Source organism: Anomalospiza imberbis, chromosome 17 (genome assembly GCF_031753505.1).
Source record: "Anomalospiza imberbis isolate Cuckoo-Finch-1a 21T00152 chromosome 17, ASM3175350v1, whole genome shotgun sequence".
Lineage (NCBI taxonomy): Eukaryota > Metazoa > Chordata > Aves > Passeriformes > Viduidae > Anomalospiza > Anomalospiza imberbis.
The window spans coordinates 13503357-13523823 of NC_089697.1; the positions used below are offsets into that span (position 1 = coordinate 13503357).

Here is a 20467-nt window from a genome sequence, read left to right on the forward strand (position 1 = left end):
TTGAATTCCTACTTACTTTATAATAGGCTTAGAATAGCAGGTGTTGAACACAAGTTTAAATATTTAATCACTTTACAGACTTCTCCCACCTCACCAATGGCATCATTATCTTTACAAATGAGGGCAAATCTGTAGGCGTGCACTTACAATCTCATTTTTTACTTAAGCTATAGCAAGATAAAGAGCTTCCCTATCCTTTCTGTGAGTGTTGGACACAGGTTAAATACCTGGAACAAATGCAGCATCCAGGTGTTTCTTTGGGTGTAAGCATTGCAGTTTTAGGAGACCCAGTGATCCGTTTGTAGGTACTGGTATACACAGGTATATTTCCCCCTTTGTACAACTTTTAATGTGGTTTTTTTTTTTAATCCACTGATTTTATGTTTTTCCCAGCCACTCTCTGCATGCAGCTGTGACCTCTAAAACCATTAGTATGAAAATACTCAGTGCAAAATGAGAAACTTGGTAGCTGCAGATTCCAGATACAGCCTTTCTGCTAACATGGGACTCCTTGAAAGGAAACCAGCACTAGGTTTAAGATTTCTTCATACTTCTAGAATTACTCTCCAGCCCTTTTGTAAACCTAACCCGTGGGTCTGGTCAGTGGGAGCTGGCACCAGTTATTATCCTGCACTTGGAATTCTGCAGGGAAGAGAGTTCAGGATTCAAAGCAAACTGAATCCCAGGCTCCAGGCTGACAAAGGAATCCTCTTTGTGCCTCTGCTGCTCTGGGGAAGGCGCTGCACACGCGTGCAGGGCTGGCTGCACAATAATGGCCTTTCTTCTCCTCCCAGAACCAGAGGGTCCCTGCTGACATGATCTTCCTGAGGACGTCAGAGAAGAATGGTAAACATCTGGAACCAATTGTCAAAATAGCCATTAACCTTTCACTGGTTGTTTGGAGAAAATTATCTTTTGGAAATGTGAAAGAAATAGATAATAGTAAAATTTTAGAGAGAGGGGAAACTCAAGAGGTTTTATGGACCACCACTTCTCAGGATGTTATACTCTAGTTTTGTTTGCTAATGAAAGAATGTAGGGGTTGAGTCCAGGGTAAATGAATCTGTTTGCATTTTAGATATATTTACTTACTGTTCAGGCTTGTTTTGTTAAGTGTGGGATAAGGAAATGTTTGATCAGAAGGGTTAGAAAACAGATCAATGGGAACATTTCAAGTGTCTTAAAAAAAGCATAGCACAGAGAATTCTGGCCTAGTGGAGGGAAAGGAACGTGGTGCAGGAACGTCATGGTTCCATTATTAACAAATGTAAATCGGACCCTGTTTCCAGAGAAAGAAGGATGTGAATACCCTAGAGGGGAAGCCATCCCCTGAGGTAGCTGTAGATGTGCCATGGGCAGAGGTGGAAGGATCCCTGACTGCTGTTGCCATCCCCAGGGTCCTGCTTCCTGCGCACGGACCAGCTGGACGGGGAGACGGACTGGAAGCTGCGCCTGCCCGTCACCTGCACCCAGCGCCTGCCCACGGCCTCTGTGAGCAACTGCCTGCAAAGCTGGGCTTGGGGGCTGTGGGCAGGCTTTACCTGAGAGCATGGGGGTGCTGCAGTGCTGCTTGCAGGCTGCAGTTCCCTTCCTGGGGCACGGATAAGTCCCAGGAGTCTCTCGGGTGCCACCCCAGGAAATCCCCTCAGTGCACTGCTACCCCGGGTGTGTTTTCTGGGGGACTCCTGGGCTGCAGCAGGTATCAAGATGAGTCAATTCTAAATCATGCCAAGTAACTCTTGGTGCAGTATTCTGGTAAAACTCCTGTGCGTTATTAGGCTGTGGCTGGCTGATAGGAGCTGGTGGGACTGATGGATGTGTCTGTTTGATAGGACCTGCTGCAAATCCGCTCCTACGTCTACGCTGAAGAACCCAACATTGACATACACAACTTCGTGGGGACCTTCACCAGGGTGAGTCTGCTGGCAGGGCCTCAAATCAGCCAGAGAGCCACCAGGGTTTGTGAAAATTCTCCATCCTGTCAGAATGATAGGATGAATGAATGAATGAAAATTCTCCATCCTTCCCTCTGCCAGCTCGCCCAGCATCCCTCCCCAAACACCTCTGCGGACTCTTCTCATCCTCTGCTCTTTTCCATTACTGACAAGTTTGTTTATTTTTCTCTTTTTTCCCATTGTAGGAGGACAGTGACCCTCCAGTAAATGAAAGTTTAAGCATAGAAAACACCCTGTGGGCCAGCACAGTGATTGCATCAGGTAAGGTGGAGACCCATGTAAAATTGTTTTTAAGGGAATATGTTAACAATTTTTAAAGGTATTTCTGTGATGGAATAATAATTCTGTCAGTTGGAGAAATTAGCAGTTGGAATGAGGTTTCCCCCTTGTCCTAACACCTCTGGGGAGCTGAGCTGACATCTAATTGCCTCTTGGACATTCCTAGATGAGAAAGAAGTGGAGTGGCCTTTGGGGCCCTTCTTTAGCATCTAGGAGCAGAATAGCACTTAATTGCTCTGCACATTGACATCCTAATCTGTAACAGAAATGGTGTCAAATGGATTCTGGGAACAGAAGCTGAGATGAAAGATTTCCAGGTAAGTGCTTCCATTGAGTTTGTCCTATATACCCTTAAAAAGGAAAAAAATCAAGTCTTTGACAGATTTTGACTCCTATATACGATAAACTCCCGAGGCCTGAGATTAATCAATGCCCCCCTGCAGAGGCTTGTCAAAGTAAAAGCCTTGTTCCTCTCCTGCCCAGTGTGTTTGCTGGGCAGTTGTTGGAGGAGAGTGGAATTCTGGAGTCCAGCTCTGGAATTAGACTTGTCAAATGGAGAGACTTGACAGTGCATTTGCAAATACAATTTCAAAGGGTTTATGTAACTGAGTCTGTTTGAAATGGCCATAAACCCACTAGAAACACTCTAGTGTTTTTTTATGTGTTTTTAATGATACAGTGTGTCCTCAAGCTTTTTCTAGTCCTGGCAGGTGCTTCCTCTCATTTTGACTGACTTATCGATGCAATACTGGATTTTGTTTCTCCTGTGGTAATAACAAATAGCATGTTGTAGGTTATTTCTGTTAGGAGAAAGTGTGGATATTATTTTTCTTCTGCTGTGAGTGGAAGCTGTCTGGTTGTGGTGCCATCTCACTGGGGCAGCCCCTGTAAGATGAAGCAGAGCAATGTGTCCTTCTCCATCTGCTGCAGGAGGGCTGGGTCTGACTCTGACTGTTTGCAGTGGATTTGGAGTTGCTGTGCCATCTGCTGATCTGAATTGTGATGATCTTACCACCACCTGCCATCTGGCTCCAAGGATTTGTTGTTGTTTTTGGGGGTGTTTTTTTTAAAGGAATGTTTCTCAGTATATTTTTAGAAACCACCTCTCTTGAATCAGCCTTATTTAAAAATAAGTCACCTGCAGCTTGTTAAAACTCTGATTATTAGTGAGAGCAGGGGAACAGTAGAGTATAAAGTAGCAATGTATTGGCAGTAGTGCTTTTTTTAGAGTTGATTTTCTCCATTTTTACAGACTCCTAGCACTGGGCAATAGCAGCTTTGAAACTGTTGATGGTAGGCAGCTTTTTCTTCATGGCTCTTTGCAAAGTCTTTAAGAGGAAACCCATAGAAACCCTGTATTTTATGGTGCTAAACTGAATTATATTTCTGCAAGAAGAAAATTGAGAACTTCATTGCTCTCAGCTCTTTAGCAACTGTGGGACAGAGCATTCAAATTCACTGATGGGCTCCCAGCAGCTCCATCTGTTCCAGGCAGGTAGGAGTTGGTATGATTCACTTTGTGGTAGGAACAGTATTTAGATAAACACTTGAAGTAAATTACAGATTTTAAAATAAGGTAATTCTGTCTTTGAGCTCTGGAATTCATTAGATTTGCTCTGATTGTTCCAGCCTTTACCAGTAAATAACCCCAGCCCAGAGCTGGTTTAATTTGGACACACAGTGAAGGTCTGGTGGAAGGCAGCACCAAAGTGGGATTCCAGGTGGTGGGAGGAAATCCAAGAAATCCTCCATCCCTAACAACTTTTATTTATAGTGTGGAGAGACAAGTGGATCAAAAGGGGGTCAGGGAAGGTAGAGCAGAGCTGGCTGCTCTTCCCATGAGCTGCTGGAGTCTGTGATGCTGCATCAAGTCCAACCCTGAGACTGAATTACTGCCTGGGAGGATGTTTCCTGTTCCAGTCTGTGTTTTCATAGGTGTTGTGTTGCAGACACCATCTTTTTGAATTTCTGGTTGCTTCTGAAATTAGCCTGCTGAAAATGCTCTCCACCTGACAAGTATTTTTATGGAGAAAACCTTTGTGTGTGCAGGTACTGTGGTGGGAGTTGTCCTCTACACGGGAAGGGAGCTGCGCAGTGTGATGAATACTTCCAACCCAAGAAGTAAGGTATGGTGAAGAAACAGGTTTGTAATAAATAACAAGGGTCAGAAACAGATCAGTTTTTAAAAGAACATCCTTCCAAATACTCTATGTACACACTATAGAGACAATCTCATAGGAATAATTAGTATTTTCCAGCCTGTAATTTAAGGTAGTTACCATAACAGAAACTATTTCTCCTGATTTTTTTCATCCTGTTATACATACGTCCTGGCACTTTTTTTCAAGGTTGTCAAAACCATTGTTTTATATGTTTCTAATGAGACAGTCCCTGTTAGAATAGAAAAGCTTCTTTTGCTGCATTCATCCATTGAAGCATAGCTAAGACACGGTGCAGAGATGTTTACACAGCCTGAGCCCTCACGCCTCTGCATCCTGTGCTGAGCTTCTGAGGGATAGAAATCTCATTTAATAAGCTGGCAAGAGTATTGATTATAAATGTAAATACGTTTGTAGTGTTTTAAAAGAAGAGGAGCTGACTAGTGGGAATGGCTCTTTGGATGGAATGGCAGCCCACTTCCTTTTGAGCGTTGCACTGAGCTGACACCTTCATCTGTGTGCCTGAAATCTCTCTCCTGCTGTTCTAGATTGGCCTCTTTGATTTGGAGGTGAACTGTCTCACCAAGATCCTGTTTGGGGCTCTGGTGGTGGTGTCCCTGGTCATGGTGGCCCTTCAGCACTTTGCAGGCCGTTGGTACCTGCAGATCATCAGGTTCCTGCTGCTGTTCTCAAACATCATTCCCATCAGGTGAGGGGACAGCTGGGCATGCTTCCAGCACAGCGCTGCCTGCTCGGGCACCTGAGCTCTTACCTGTTCCTCATTTCGCATCTGGGCAAGACTCGAAGTAGAAGTGAAGTTACTTTCAAACATAAGAATTGCTTTGTTGTTTCTGCTGCATTTGTTCAATTTGTTAACCCACAGCTCAGGCTGTGGACTAGGCATTTAAATTCCCTTCTCTCAGTGTTTGGACTACCTGGTTACTGTGATAAGAACAGAGCAAAAAATGGAAAAGAAGGGTGTTTTATACAGAATGTAGGGGAATGCATTTAGAGGGCAATGAAACTTTGGTATTAAATTGTACTGTATTAGTAAGTAGATTAGTAACTTTGGGTTCAGGACTGGGATTTCAGTTCCATTGTTAATCTGCTCTCTGGTATCCATCACTGTCCTTACTCTGTCCACCTTCCCCTCAAATCATATCTGTTCTTATTCAATTTTGTCATCTGTCTTTGAATCACACTGTAATTACACTGGCCACCAGAGCACTGACTTTGAATAAACTTCTCCTGAAACTCTCCTCTGGCACCTCAGGTTCACCGTGGAACTCGTTGTCCTTTCATGCACTGTGGCAGTTCACAAGGATTTTTTCCAAAGTTTACCTGGTGATACTTTTTATTTTCCTTTTTCTCTTTCCTCCTGTGCAGTTTACGTGTGAATCTGGACATGGGGAAGATTGTGTACAGCTGGGTGATCCGCAGAGATTCCAAAATCCCTGGCACTGTGGTTCGGTCCAGCACCATCCCTGAGCAGCTGGGGAGGATTTCCTATTTGCTTACAGACAAAACAGGTATTGGTGCAGAAAATACAGCTTTGAGTCATGGCATGTTGATTGGATTTTGTTATGTTTTTGGCCAGGAAAAGAGGATAATGTGAGATTTCTTTGGACTGAAAGAAATATGCATTTCCTGTCACTTTGACAATATGGTTTAATCAGTTTTTGAAAAAAAACTTATGCTTTTTTTGGTTCTGAATGTGCTGTAAATAAGGTAGGACAGGAATACTATACTACTTGAAGGAATACTTAAAGCACACTATTACAACAAAAGCCGAGGATAAAAATAAAATCAACTTTTTAGAGCAGCTTTCAAAGCCAGGTTAAGATAATTTACATACACAGGTAGAAGCTGTCTGCTGCAGCCCTTACACTTTTGGAGCTGAGCTTGAATTGAAGGCCTGAGCTGTAATGAAAAGCTTGGTCTGACATAAAATCCTGGTCCCACTGAAGTAGTTTCCAATTTTTTTGGTTCCAGTGGGACCAGAACCGTGCCTGCAGCTCCTGCTGGCATTGACTGTGAGGTGAATCTCATTGTTATTTATACACCCCCACTTCCCAGGAGAATGAGCCCTCAGGTCTGTTGATTTTGGGTTTTTTGCCAGCCTGGGCTGTGCTGGAGTGGCACAGGGATGGGTTCAGCTGCTGGCCCTCACTCAGGTTTCTGTGCTCGAGGCACGGCAGGGACAGGAGGTGTGCTGGGCAGTGGGGGTGTTCTTCCCACTCCATGGTGCTGTTTTCCCAGGGACTCTCACCCAGAACGAGATGGTTTTCAAGAGGCTCCACCTGGGAACGGTGGCGTACGGCCTGGACTCCATGGACGAGGTGCAGAGCCACATATTCAGCATTTACACACAGGTACAATCAGCTGCATTCCCTGACTCCCTCTTCCCAAAATTCCACCTCACTGGGCCAACGGTGAATTCATGTGGTAGGGATCTGCTTGTGAGCTGCTTTTGGGAAAGCGTGAAGGTCTCTGGATGCTTAATTCATAAATAATGTCATGATTGCTTGTTACATTCTGTGGGTTGGTTCACATCGCATGCAAGTGTGTGTGCCTGTGTCCTGTTGCTGAGGTCTGAGTCTAAAATAGCTTTTATTTAGATATCCAGCCATCTCTTTTCTTTCTCCTTCCTGGCATTTGGTTCTTCTCTTGGTGTTGAGACCCTTAAATGACAGAACCGTATTTAAAAATAAAAATAATAATAAAAAAAAAAAAAAAAAACCAACAAAAAAACCCCAAATCACAGACCCTCAGACTTCAACTTTATTTGCCTTCATTTTACACTGAATCTCTAGAGAAAACTTGACTACTGATGGATTATTTGCCAGTGTCCAATATTTGTCAGGAACATTTGGGTGACTGGCTAGTCCAGTGTGCGAGCAGTGACTGAGTGCACTTCAGCTGAGGGTTTGCTGTCGGATTTTGGCAGCAGTGCTGATGAGCAGTGACACTAAATTTGAAGATCTTATGGGACCTAATCACTAGTTTAGAAAATAACATTGGGAATTACCCTGGTAATGGATTTACATCTCATAAAACTTTCATAATTACCAGGAAAGATTCCTTATAATGAGAAGCATTTGCTGGCAATGATTCATTTTGAACTGTAGATCTTATTCTTTGCTCTTATTTTTACCATGTTGTGGCCCTTTGACCTGGAAGTGAAACTTTTGTCCTCTTGACACTAAAGGTTAACAGAGCAGGAAACTGGATCACTGTGTGTCCCTTCTTCAACTGGGATAATTTAGTAATTGTGCAATTATCTGAAGACTCCCATTCTGATACTATAAATAGTATTAAAAAATAAATGAATGTAATTAAGATTTTCTAGCTCCATACGAGTCATCTGTTTTGTGTTTTCACCAATTATATCCTCTTGCACGTAAAACCCAAGTGATTCTAAATTTCCCAAACCACTGGTCTTTTGTGGAGTGCAAAAGTAGTTTCTCTGAGTCTCTTGAGGCTGGTGTATCCCCCTTTGGGTGGATTTGCAGCAAAGAGGCTTTTTCTTGGTGTACTGTCCCAAAACTTCAATCTTTTGGGGGCCTTCAGGAGAATGCTCCAGGAGCTGAGCTGCGCTGGAGCGTTCCCAGGGCCGGCCCGAGTGAGGGTGTGGGAAGAGCGCGCCTGGTTTCTGGGGACGCGGCACTCCGCACCAACTCAACTCGGGGGTCGTCTCTTCCCCCCAGTAAGAGCGTGCTGCCTTGTCCCTTGTCCCCCAGCAGCCGCAGGACCCGCCGGCCGTGAAGGGGCTGTCCCTGGCCACCAAGGTGCGGCGCACCATGAGCAGCCGCGTGCACGAGGCCGTGAAGGCCATCGCGCTGTGCCACAACGTCACCCCCGTCTACGAGTCCAACGGCGTCACCGACCAGGCCGAGGCCGAGCGCCACTACGAGGACTCCTGCAGGGTGTACCAGGCCTCCAGCCCCGACGAGGTCAGTCCGGGGCCCTCGGAGCGTCCGTGTGAGCTGGCTGGCTGCAGGACACCCCGCGGTTACGTGGGGGAAGCGCTGGGGATAATATTTTAATGCGCGTGCTGCTCTGAGAAGCTGGGAGTAGGCTGAAAGTGCCCTCTCAGCTGTTCTGCCTCTCTGCCTGAAGCTCCTGACTGGTGTCTGGCTGTTCTGTCAGCCTCTGCACCACAGAATTTTGACCCTGTTTCTGCACCTTTTGTCCAGGGTGTATTTTTCATTTCAACGCCGGGAATCCCTTTGACCACGTTTGGTAAATTAAGAGCAATCTTATCTTGTCTGGGGGAGGACAGCGTGTGGAAGAGGGTTGGAATGCTCCCTCAGCCCAGCTCTGCGAGGTGTGTGACCTTCCAGACCAGGGAAAAGCTGTAAATCACTGTAACCATGGCGCATCCCACGTGCAGGTGGGCAGAGCCAGTGCCCAGGTTGATTCTGGGGAGGGAGTGAAGTGCACAGGTTTATTGGAGAGCAAAGCTGGGCCCTGCCAGTTCTCTGCCAGCACCCAGTGCAGCCAGGGCTGTGCAGGTGGCACAGTGGGGAGAAGCTCTGGAGCTCCCCAGAGACTCACTGGAGACTTTCATTAGCATTTCGGAGATCAGGTTCAATGCAGCTCTTACAGTTTAAGTGCGGTTTGCCACCCCTTGCAAAATCTGGGAAATGTAATTACTGCATTGTTTCCTTCTGTGACAAACACAGGAGGAATAAAATGTGGTTTCATATATTGGTTATGCTTCTTGAATACACCTTTTAGTGCAACAATAATAACACTTTTTGCTCTCTGTTAATTTGTACAATTACGTTTGCTCTGTGCTGGAGAGACGCTGGAGTTTGAGTCTTCTGAGAATCCCGCTGACAGTGTGAGATCAAATCACCCTTCTGACTGCATTCAAAGGGTTCTTCCATGTATTGCCTCAAACAAACCAGCTTTGCCTCTGATAATAACCTTCCCACCTTTGCCATCAGAAGAGAAGCTGGCTTGCCTCATTGTTAGGGAAATGCTTTGCATGGAATTAAATGCACTCGTTAGAAGCCCAGCTGAGTGAGGATTTTGGGGCTGTTGTGCTACTGAAAGACTGGCACAGAGCTGGTTTGCACATCTACATACATTCAGAATATTCCCTATAGTGGTTTTTTTTTCCCCAAAGTAGGCAATTCATTTGTTTCATATGTATTTTTATATAGTCATTCTCTTCTGTGCATTGTCCAAAGGCTGCATTTCTGCTGTGCCCCCCTGCATGGCTGGGCTGCACTGAAGTGCCAGCAGCACCTCCTCCCTGGGCAGGGTGTGGGTGTCCTGTCCCACACATGGGCAGGGGCAGGGCTGCTCTCCCCTGGAAAGGCAGTGCACAGAAAGAAACTGCCTTTGCACTGAAACGAGTTCTGAATGATTTCCAGATGGTCATTTTTGTGATCTGCATCTAAGTTTTTTTTTTCTCCTAAAGCATTTACAGGCTATTTTTGCACAGATTTCTGTTTATTTACATATATACTGTGGTATATAGTGAAGTCAGTGATTTTTCTTTTACTTTTTATACTGTTCTGTCTTTAAAATATTTACACAGCAATTTGTCTGAAATACCCAGGGGATATTGTTTATTTATTTTACTATAGCATGATAACTAATCCTTCCAAGATTATTGTTTAAATTCTTTTTTCCTTTCTTGTGATATCTTAAGTAGAGAATTACAGCAGGTTCAGAAATCAGATATGCTTTGCTGCACTGAGGAAACCTTGTCTGTAGGTCTTGGATATACAAATATTATTTAGCTGTGCTCTGTATGTCATCCTAGATGGTACGAAATGCAGGAGCTACACAAGTGGAGCCCTTGAAAAGGGAGTAATGCTGTTAAATAACATTCCCTGTAGGGGAATGGCTCTGGACTCCTGTTAAAGCCAGCCTTTGAAATCCTATATCAATAAAATATTGCCGTGGCAGGGAAGGTCAGTTTATGAAATGAGTACAAAAACTTGTATTCTCTTTACTTTAACAGCAAGGGTAATTTCTACCAGTTGGCATAGGATTCATTTCCTGTAACAGAAAGCAGGATTTCCTAAATTTGTTTCCTGTGCACGCTGCCATTTAGAAGTCTTGAAGTATCTTTATTCAGATATCAGTTACAGCCTTGGGGCTCTGCGAGCCAGTTGTCAGTTGTAGCCATACAGTAACTAACAGGGGAAATGAAATAGATATAATCTGATCAGAGATAAGAGGGCCTGGGATTCCTGGGCAAACAGTCTTTAACCCTGACAACGGCGGCAGCTGCCAGGACATGAAAGGGTGCGGGATCAATTGGTCTCTGCCTGCTGTCTGCCTGCCTAGGCAACCCAAAGGGGACCCTGCAGAGCAGCTCATGGCACAGGAGGATCAATTTGTCTCTTTAGAATGAAATTTATTAGTCGATATTCACTTCAGTGGTGGTTTGGGTAATTTAATTGTCGGGGAGAGCAAAGTTGGAGGACACTGTGCTGGGCTGCTGGGGCTGCTGTGCTTTGAAATGCTCAGGTCTGCATCAGGCCTGGTTGGAGCTGCAAAATGCTGGCAGGGACTTCACTGATTGCCCTCATCAGTGAGCATGGGCTCCCTTTAAGGTGTTCCAGGGATTCAAGCCTGCTTTTAATTCACCTTCCTCTGAGTTGTAAATACACTTTTGCATCTTGAATATATCTCATCCTTCCGCTGTGGCTGAGAGCACCTTACGTGTTTGCAGGGGGCAGAGCAAGCCTGTTCTGTCTGACCTGGAGCTGGCATGTGCTGCCCATCCCAACCCAGTGGCAGACACTGCCAGAAGAGCTGTCAGTGCTTCTGGTGCCATGGGTGGTGGTGTCCCCTGGTGCCACCTCCGACGTGCTGCTCATCCGTTTGTCCCTCTGCACAAGGCTTTGCTTTCAGAGCTGGATGGGATTGCAGTGAGATGCTGGCAGGGAAGGAGGGAGGAGGTGTCTGTGCAGAGGAGATCTTTAACAGGCCGAGCTGGGCAGAGGTTTGTACCTCCAGGCATTTGGAGCCAGGGCTGCACATGCTGGACATCACGCAGCATCATGCTGGGAATAATTCCCAATCATTCTTTATTAACAAGAGTATCAGAAAGCCAAGCTCCATCTCTGCTCTGGGAGGCTGCTAGGAGGATTATCTGACTGCACACTTTAATGCACTGTGGATGGTTTGAAGAAACTTTTGAGAAAGATAAGCTTGAAAGAGCCTTTGATTTGTCATAATCTTTGTGAGTAAGCCTGCACAAACTTGTTAATATTAAGCCAAATATTGATTCAAATTGACTTAAAGGTCTTTCAAGGCAAAGCCAGCTCAATTACTTTTTTTTTTAATCTGACAATTTAAGACTACTTTGTGAAAGGAAAAGTTTGGTTTAGGTTCTCTTTTAAGCTTTTGGATGAAAAGGAGCCAAGTTCACAAAAGCTTCAGTTAGTCCCAGTTGTATCAATTCATTAATAAAATCTTAACTCAGTGCAGGTATTTACAGGTTCTGATTTTATTTGTATCTCTTGTATGTGATTTTCCAAGAACAATTTCATTTTTAATTGAGGTATTTGTGGTCACTTGAGGCAGTAGAGGCAGAACCTGAAAAGCAGAAGGGATAATTAACCTTCAAGTCGACAGCAACCATGTGCCCAGCACTCTTGTGCCTTTGAAAATGTCATTGTAAAACACTTCCAGTATTTCATGTCTGTTTAGGGAAAGTATCCCTTGATCCTTTCTGGGGGCCAGTGATAGATGGGCTCGTGTCAGCTGCTGCTCCATCTGTTACTGCCCAGACAGCTTCTGGAGTTAAATCTCAGCAAGCTCAGGCTGAGATGGATGTGTCAGCTGAGCTGGGCACTCTGGGGCATTCTCAGGGAAGCAAAATAAAGGCTTTGGTCTTCTGGCATGGTTCTGGTTGCAATTGAGTGAAAGCTTGCAGAGAGCTCAGTTTTGTAGGTCCTGAAATAGTAGAGGCGGCAATCAAAATGATGCCCACCTCAGTTCAGTTAAACCTTGAACAATCTGGGGTTTTTTTTTTTTTTAGCTTTTGTGGGGCTTTTTAAAATTTGTTTTTTAATATTTAGGGAGAAGGGTTCTCTGCTAAGAAGTGTCTGAGCCAGCCTTCAGCTGTCTTGCTGATCACTGCAAAATTGTTGAAATTTGTTGATGAGCTGTTACTACTGAACACAGAGAATACCACAGAGCTCATTTTGTTTGGGTTTTTTTTAATATGAATTTTTAATGTGCTGCATTAAGTGTCTCTGGCTTTGAAATTGTAAATCCAGGGTGAATGTGTCATTTTGAATTCTTAATTGCATAGACAGCAAGCTGGGAATCGCTCTTTCCAAAAGTAAGTATTCGTTAAGAGGTTTCCCAGACGTGCCCACAGAGGTTTGGGCACCCTAGGGCTGGGTGGAGGATTCCAGTGCCTCCCCCTTGCTGGGGGTTGTCCTTTGGGATGAAATCATGGAAACATTGGGATTGGAAAAGCCCTCCCAGCACATCGAGTCCCAGCTGCGCCCAGTGCCCACCTTGTCCCCAGCCCAGAGCTCTGAGTGCCACCTCCAGGAATTCCTGGGACACCTGCAGGGATGGGCACTCCAAACCTCCCTGGGCAGCCCCTGCCAAGGCCTGGCCACCCTTTCCATGGGGAAATTCCTGGTGTCCAGTGGAACGTGGCAGTCGAAGGCAGGGAGGTGACCATGGACATGTTGGCAGTGCCACAGCAGCATCAGACACGGGCTGGGCTGCCCAAACCCTGGCAGGAAGGGTCTGAGTGGGGAACAAGCTGCTAGGGAAGCCATGGAGGAGCACCTGTGTTTGTCCATGGATCTGTTTGATGGCACTGTTAATGACTGGTGAATTAATGACTGATGAATTCTCTGCAGCCTGCTATCCCTCCCCTCAGGAGGTGTGGCAGGAGCCCTCACCGTGCCCTTCTCCTCTCAGGTGGCCCTGGTGCAGTGGACAGAGAGCGTGGGCCTGACTCTGGTGGGCAGAGACCAGTCCTCAGTGCAGCTGAGGAGCCCAGGGGGGCACATCCTCAACTTCACCATCCTGCAGATCTTCCCCTTCACCTACGAGAGCAAGCGCATGGGCATCATCGTGCGGGTAAGGGCTGCCGGTCCCGGGCTGCCTGGGGACAGCCACACCTGGGGCAGCCTGGGGGCACCTGGGCTGGCCTCCTGCTCAGAGGTGTCACCAGAGCACAGCAGGGCAGCCAGGGGCTGCATCAGCAGTGGAGGAAATCCACTCCCTCCCTGGGCAGCACGAGGTGACACTCTTGGAAGGCTCTGGAATATGAACACGTGGCCAAGAGCAGGGGTGGCAGGGGAAGGGAGCTGAGAGGCTGAGCTGGCACAGGGTAATCACTGTGCTAAATCTGGGAGCTCAGAGAGCCAGGGGATGCACTGAACATACACTGAGTGTTCCCACAAACACCTTGTGCTGCAGGGGATACCTGCAACAAGTGCAGTGTGTATCCAGGTCAGTGCAGCCAGTGTAAATCCTTCAAATTAATTACTTCTAGAATGAAAATTATGTGGAGACTCTGGGCAATCTTTGCCTGACCTAAAATAAAAATATTATCAATAGAAGAGGGAGGACTAAAGAACCTCCCTCCCCATTGCCTATATTGCAAGTGCAAGCTTTTGATGAAATGCTATTTTATCAAAGGTGTAAGAGGTGGACAAACCAAAAGCCAGGGTGAGTTTCATTAAATTGTGGTTTTATGTACAACTGAAGTGAATGCCCTAAAATTTTCTTATCATGAGTATAAGAGTGCTCCTTTTTCTTTTTCCTTATTTGATTTGAAGTTTATTCCTTTTAAATTACCTATTATTTATCTTCTCCCCCACTAGAAATAAAAAGGTTTCTAGTTTGTACTTCTCTGTTTAGATTTTGTCATTTGTATTTCAGGCAAAACCAGCAAAACTCCCACTTGTGGTCAGTGGGAGCAACATCAGGCCTAGATCCTGACTGTAAATACCTTTAAAGAAGCATTGATCCCTCTCTGTGAATTGTCTTTATTTTGTAGCCACTCAGCTGCTCCAAGCCACTAAAATCAGCTGTGTGTGTGCCCTGTGCAGAATTAGGGTTGAGTAGCAGACCTTGTCTGCCTGGGTATTACCTTGCCACATTTCTGTATACTCCAAAATTGTATCTTCAAGCAGGGTTTTAATTTCCATTTAAAAACCAAACAAAAACATTTATAAGTAGGTAGTTACCAAGAAAAATTTGCTTCAATTAAATATTTATATGTGTAGGCACTCCATTTGGTTTGATCCACAACTTGAAGGGTGTTCACCTTTTCAGTGCATCTCCTAAACTGTGCTGCTTGTTTAAAAAAGAGAAGCAGGGGGAGAGAGAGCAGCACGAAGCATCCAGAAGAAAATACAGCCAGGGAGGCAGATGAAGCTGCACCCAGCACTGCAGTGAGCCAAACCCAAAGGGAAACATTCCTGCTCACCTGCACAGGTATTGCCTGTCCTTAGAAACTGCAATTTTCAGGCTCTCGAGAGCCCTGTGAGAATTCTGCCAGGCTTCCTGCCCAGCCTGGGGACAGAGTGTGAGCAGAGTTCTGTGTCCAGCCCAGCAGTGCTGTCCTGCAGACACCATGTCCCTGCACATCCTGTCTGCTCTGCCCCTGGCAAAAGATCTCCTTCAACACAACTTCTAGTAAATAAAGCAATAGTTAATAGTGGAAACAAGTGGCAGATGTTGCCTGCTTTGGGATATTTTTACAATATCTGAGTGTTTCCTTGCACTCAACTGTCATTTCTGTACCTGATTATTTCAGTTCTAAGAAACCCTGTTCTACCCAAGCAGCCTCCTCACCATAGTGTGCACTGACTTATCTTCCTCTTTGAAGAAGGCCTGTTTGTTTGACCACAATATTTTCCATTCTTCGTTTTCTTTGTTTTTTTTTCCCCTTACCCATGTGGAATGATCTTTGTTGTAGAGCAGAGATAGTGCTATTGTCATATCTGGAATTGAAAGGAGCCTTTGAACCGTGGCCAGAGGCAGACCATGGTGGAAAAAGATGCTTCCCCAAAACAATATAACTGGCAAATCTGTGTGCAGATTTATAGAGTGATGTTGCCATGATCTGAGAACGCACTAACCTCCTCCTGAACTCGGGCAGAGGAAATGACTAATGCAAGGAGATAGCTGATACAGTATTTATATTGGACAAAAAATCTAAACTATCTTGAGCCAGCTCTGCAGCACGGGAAGTGCAGTCTTTATTCAGTTTCCTACAGAGATGTTGTTAGACACTCTTTAATCAAATAATTTCATAGATAAACCTTTACCTTTGGCTACTGGCAGAAGTGGTGTGTTTTATTTAAGCAGATTCTGGTAGTTTTGGAAGAGTGACACCCGTTTTCCTCTGGGGATGTGGGATGTGTATCACTCTGTGAGGGCTGGATGTTCCAGGAATTGAAAACCGTACTTGGGCTCAGTTATGAGCATCTTCCTTGTGAATCTCTCTGTGAGCTTGGCAGAAATATTCAGCAAAGGAGCTTCATTATCCTTGGCTACTTCTTCATTTCCTCAGCAAAGACATTTTATTTCTTTGCAGTTTTAGTGTCCACATCAGCTGCTACATTTTGCCAATTTTTTTTTTTTTAATGTGGATTTAGACTCTGTTTTGCCAGTGCCACAGGACCAGGGGCTTAAGGACTTTTAACCTATTCATGTGTGAGAACCTCCACCACCGATTTCTGTAATGGTGGAACAGACTCACCCAAATATTAGGTGAGAGAATGAAGAAGTATGCACTTTGGTTTTCTTTCATTTCTCTTATTCCTAAAGTACTTTGGTCCCTTCATTCACAGCTGTTTATTTCAGATCTTCCTGGGCTTTTTGGTTTTGCATTTTAAGTTTGTTTTCCTCCTATCCCTGGTGGCTGTCTAGGTTTACAGGGCAGTTTGTTCCTTACTCATAGTTTCATCTCCTTTGAGGGAATTGCCAGGGTTTCCATTAGCTTGTAATACTCAGAGCTGTGGCCTTCTTACATATCTGCCTGCCTTAGAAGGGACTTTTTAATTTGTGGTAATGTAAATATGTTTTGCTTGCAGCCTATAAACACCTTGTATCAGATAAGGCAGGCAACAATCTAAGCTTTCTGTGGCAAGCATGAGCTCTAATTATGATTATTCCATATGGTGTAAACAGAGCAGGTAAATCAGAGTGATTTTTACTCTGCAGTGCTTTGTGCATCTGTTCTGTTGTTTCAGGTAAGCAGAGAGTCAGGTTTCAAGGTGAGGGCTCGAGGTTATTCTGGAGGCACAGGCAGGCAGGGCTGGGAGGGGTCTGTCTGTGTGGAGATGCTGATTAAAACGCTGATCCCCCTTGTCTAAAGCATGAATTCCTGCTGTGAGGAGCTGAGTTGCAATAGAGTAGGCATCTCCTTCTGGCCCCAGACAAGAAGCTGAGCTGGTGGCCCTTCACCTGCCCCACAGCAGACAGTTCTGTGCCTGCTGTGCCGAGAATCCATCACTCACTCTGCGAGGCCCCCCCAGATCTGTGAATGCCAGCCCAGCTGAGGCTGCTGTGTTGTGTCTACAGGATGAATCCACAGGAGAGATCACCTTCTACATGAAGGGGGCAGACGTGGTGATGGCTGGTATCGTGCAGTACAACGACTGGCTGGAGGAAGAGGTACGAGGGTCCCCGTGTCCCTGCGTCCCCGTGTCCCTGCGTCCCCGTGTCCCTGCCCCCGTGCCGCTGTGTCCCTGCCCCTGTGCCCCTGCTGCTCTGCAGACCACTGCAGCAGGGGTGAAATACCCAACTAACTGCTGAAAAGTCTGCAAGCCAGGAGGTTCTGATCCTGGCAATTCCTTGGATTAGTCCTCAGCCAAATACATCCACAGGAGCAACGGTGTCAGTGGCAAATTCAGCCGATTTAATGTCGAATAAGTCCTGCGAATAAAATGGGTTTTGCTCAAAACTGACTGACACTCACCAGATTTGTCCTGGATTCTGTGTTTGGATCTGTTTTAGCATGAAGGGTCTGATTTCAAAACTGCATTTGGCAGCTTTATACCGGGGTATGTTTGTCAGGGTAGCAGTAATGGTGGCACAGAGTTCATGGAATCCCACAATGGGTTGGAATCTCATCCCATTGCACCCCTGCCATGGCAGGGACACCTTCCACTATCTCAGGTTGCTCCAAGCCCTGCCCAGCCTGGCCTGGGACACTGCCAGGGATCCAGGGGCATCCTCAAAAGTAGCTTCACTTACTGATTCTCTGGTGTTCAGAGAAATAATAATATCTTTGTCTTATTTTAAAGAGTTGGTTGCCAAAGATGTGAAGTCTACAAATCACAGGCTTGTGCCTTTTACTTAGAGACAGAGAAAATCTAATCAGTGGGGTTGTTTTTGCTGCCCTGGTGTAGCAGAGAGGACATTTTTCTTCCTGATCATTGAGCTAGGTCACAAACTACTGCAGATCCCCTCTTTCCTCTCGAGTTTATCATGCACTTTATCAGATATTGTAGACTCACTGGGGTTGCTCAAATGGGATGGTTATTTTCTTAACCTGCTATCTTACACTGCCATCTCCGCACTGCTGTGCATAAATCATTTCAGAGGAGTTTATGGTTTACAATGTGATCCTTCTTTGCAGTGTGGTAACATGGCTCGGGAAGGCCTGAGGGTTCTTGTCGTGGCCAAGAAGTCTCTGACAGAAGAGCAGTATCAAGACTTTGAAGTAAGTTTTTATTTGTTTTTTTTCCTTTGTTTTTAAACAAACAGTCACCGAAGTGATTCTCACAAAACTCTTGTGATAATGCTGCCTCTCGCCTCCCAACTCTGCTAGAATTGTTTTTCTGAAATGTCTTGATATTCTTTTTATCAAAGTTGCTTTTCAAGTGATAGCTATGAAGTGTTTATCCCAGGGAAGACCCTCCCAAGCAGTTCCTGAATCCTGAATAACCAGAATATAAACCAGGCAGCTCCCTGGCAACACAGGCTCCTCATGTGGGGTTTGGGTCTCTGCCCAGGGACTGCCTGGCTCCTCCAGGCAGGCAGAATGGGAAGGGGAACTGTTCAGTTAATGCAGGGATGTGGTGCAACTGCTTAGGGTTCTGTAGTGCCACTGTTTCTAGCAGTGTTGCCTGTGGTGGGAGGGAGCTGCTTGCAGGCTCTGCAGGTGCCACTCCAGCAGCTGCTGTGCCTTTGTGTGCCCTGTGCTGCCCACCTGGAGCTGCCTAGGGACAAAACAGCAACAGCTCCCCGAAGCATTTTCCACCTCGAGCTCAGCAGCCCTTACAGGTTCCACCTCTGAATCCTGGAATCAGAATTGCATGGGTTGGAAGGCACCTTAAAGAGGATGTAGTTCCAAGCTGTGCACGGGGACACCTTTCCCTAGAGCAGGTGGAAGGCCACAGAGGGAGGTTGACTGCTTCCCCCGGGAGCTGGCCAGCCCAGTGTCCCCAGAGCCAGTCTGGCTGTGCTGTATGTCCCCAAAGCCAGTCTGGGTGTTCTGTGTGTCCCCAAAGCCAGTCTGGGCTGGGCTGTGTGTCCCCAAAGCCAGTCTGGGTGTTCTGTGTGTCCCCAAAGCCAGTCTGGCTGTGCTGTGTGTCCCCAGGCACGCTACGTCCAGGCCAAGCTGAGCGTGCACGACCGCTCCCTCAAAGTGGCCACGGTCATCGAGAGCCTGGAGATGGAGATGGAGCTGCTGTGTCTCACTGGGGTGGAGGATCAGCTGCAGACAGACGTCAGGCCCACGCTGGAGACGCTGAGGAACGCTGGCATTAAGGTCTGCATAACCCAGGGTTGCTCCAGCAGGAGCACTGAGACCCTCTGGAGTGCGTGGCACTGTCCCACGGGCTGGAAATTCAAAGCTGGGGGGCCTTGTGGGGGTTTGAAGCATCACTTTGGGAACAGAATGTGCTGCAGGTAGTGAATCTTAACACGAGCGTGTCAGCTCTTGTGCTTTTCATCCCCTCGCGTGCTCTGGCTCCTCTGGCAGAGAAAGGAATCGTGCGGACACGAGGAGGGGTCCAACAGGGAACTTTGGGGCAGCTCTTCTTTCAGGGAGTTGCGTGAAACAAGGCAGGTTTGGCTGTGTTTGCTTTGTGGTGCGTGAACCCCCGTGCCGGGCTTGGAGCTGTGCATATCCACGTTTTCAGTAGCCACTAGAGGGGAGTCTGAGCCAAGAGAATCAGGACTGGATTTTTTTTTCCAGCTTTCTGGGCATCTGTGATTCCACACCTATAGCCTGAGCTGTGCTCAGCAGTGAGGGAGCTGCTGTGGTGCCTGTGTAGGTTCTTTCTCTGAAAACATTGTCAGCCTTGCAAAAGGGGGGAAAAATGTATTAAACATTCATTTTTGGGTAAGAAAAGTAGGTGAGAGGTCCTGGTTGTGGTTTCTCTGCTTTAAGTTGCAAAGTGAACAAAAATCTGAAGCCGTGCTGTGAATGCAAAGCAGGGCTGTGTGTTTGGGGCTGAGGTAGGAAAGGCAACTCAGTACTTGGGATGAGCTTCCAAAAGTGCTTTTTGTTTGGGGCCACCCCTGTAAACAGAGACTTCAGCAGGGACACAAGACCAGGGAATTAGAGTTCCTCAGTGATATTGTAGTCCTGGCCCAGCACTCCCAAGGGTTTTCCTGCTTCTCTTTCTCCTCAGCTTGGCTGGAGCTGGAGTGGAGGTGTGGGATGTGCTGAGCACTCCTTGCACTGCAGTGTTCATCAGGGCACTGCATGTGAGGAGTGAATCCACACTGGAGGGGGTCTTGCAGTTCATGACAGGGAGCGTCTTGTTAGGATGAAATCTCTTTCCAACCTCAGATCATTTAACAAATGAATGAGTCTTTGTGTGGGGTTTTTTGTTGATGTTTTGGGATTTTCTTAAGGTTTTTGTATTTTTCATTAAATATTCTTGGGCAGTGGCTTGAAAGAATAAAAACACCAGTGGAAAAAAACACCCTCACTGTGATATATTTACACTGGAGAAGGAATTCCCAGCCATTGCTGCTGACATTGCTTTCTAACTCCCTCCCCTCATCAGCACAAAATAAAAGGAGCAGTGTAGATTTAAAAAAAAAAAAAAAAATCTAAAAAAAAAACCCTCAACCAAGTTAGTGTGTTCCAGACGTACACAT

The 20467-nt window shown here is 46.1% G+C and overlaps 1 protein-coding gene across 2 annotated transcripts in view; it reads left to right on the top strand.

The window, feature by feature from the left end:
* ATP9A (ATPase phospholipid transporting 9A (putative)) overlaps positions 1–20467 on the top strand; it is a 47197-nt gene that overhangs the window by 14875 nt on the left and 11855 nt on the right. The window contains exons 6-18 of one of the 2 annotated variants that reach the window (XM_068208084.1): positions 795–846; positions 1397–1491; positions 1833–1913; positions 2141–2216; positions 4284–4360; positions 4942–5102; positions 5780–5922; positions 6653–6765; positions 8134–8346; positions 13310–13471; positions 16931–17023; positions 17991–18074; positions 18954–19124. In XM_068208084.1, coding sequence (XP_068064185.1) covers positions 795–846; positions 1397–1491; positions 1833–1913; positions 2141–2216; positions 4284–4360; positions 4942–5102; positions 5780–5922; positions 6653–6765; positions 8134–8346; positions 13310–13471; positions 16931–17023; positions 17991–18074; positions 18954–19124 — 1521 coding nt within the window. The remainder of the gene's footprint in view (positions 1–794; positions 847–1396; positions 1492–1832; positions 1914–2140; positions 2217–4283; positions 4361–4941; positions 5103–5779; positions 5923–6652; positions 6766–8133; positions 8347–13309; positions 13472–16930; positions 17024–17990; positions 18075–18953; positions 19125–20467) is intronic. The other variant, XM_068208085.1, reaches the window with a different exon arrangement.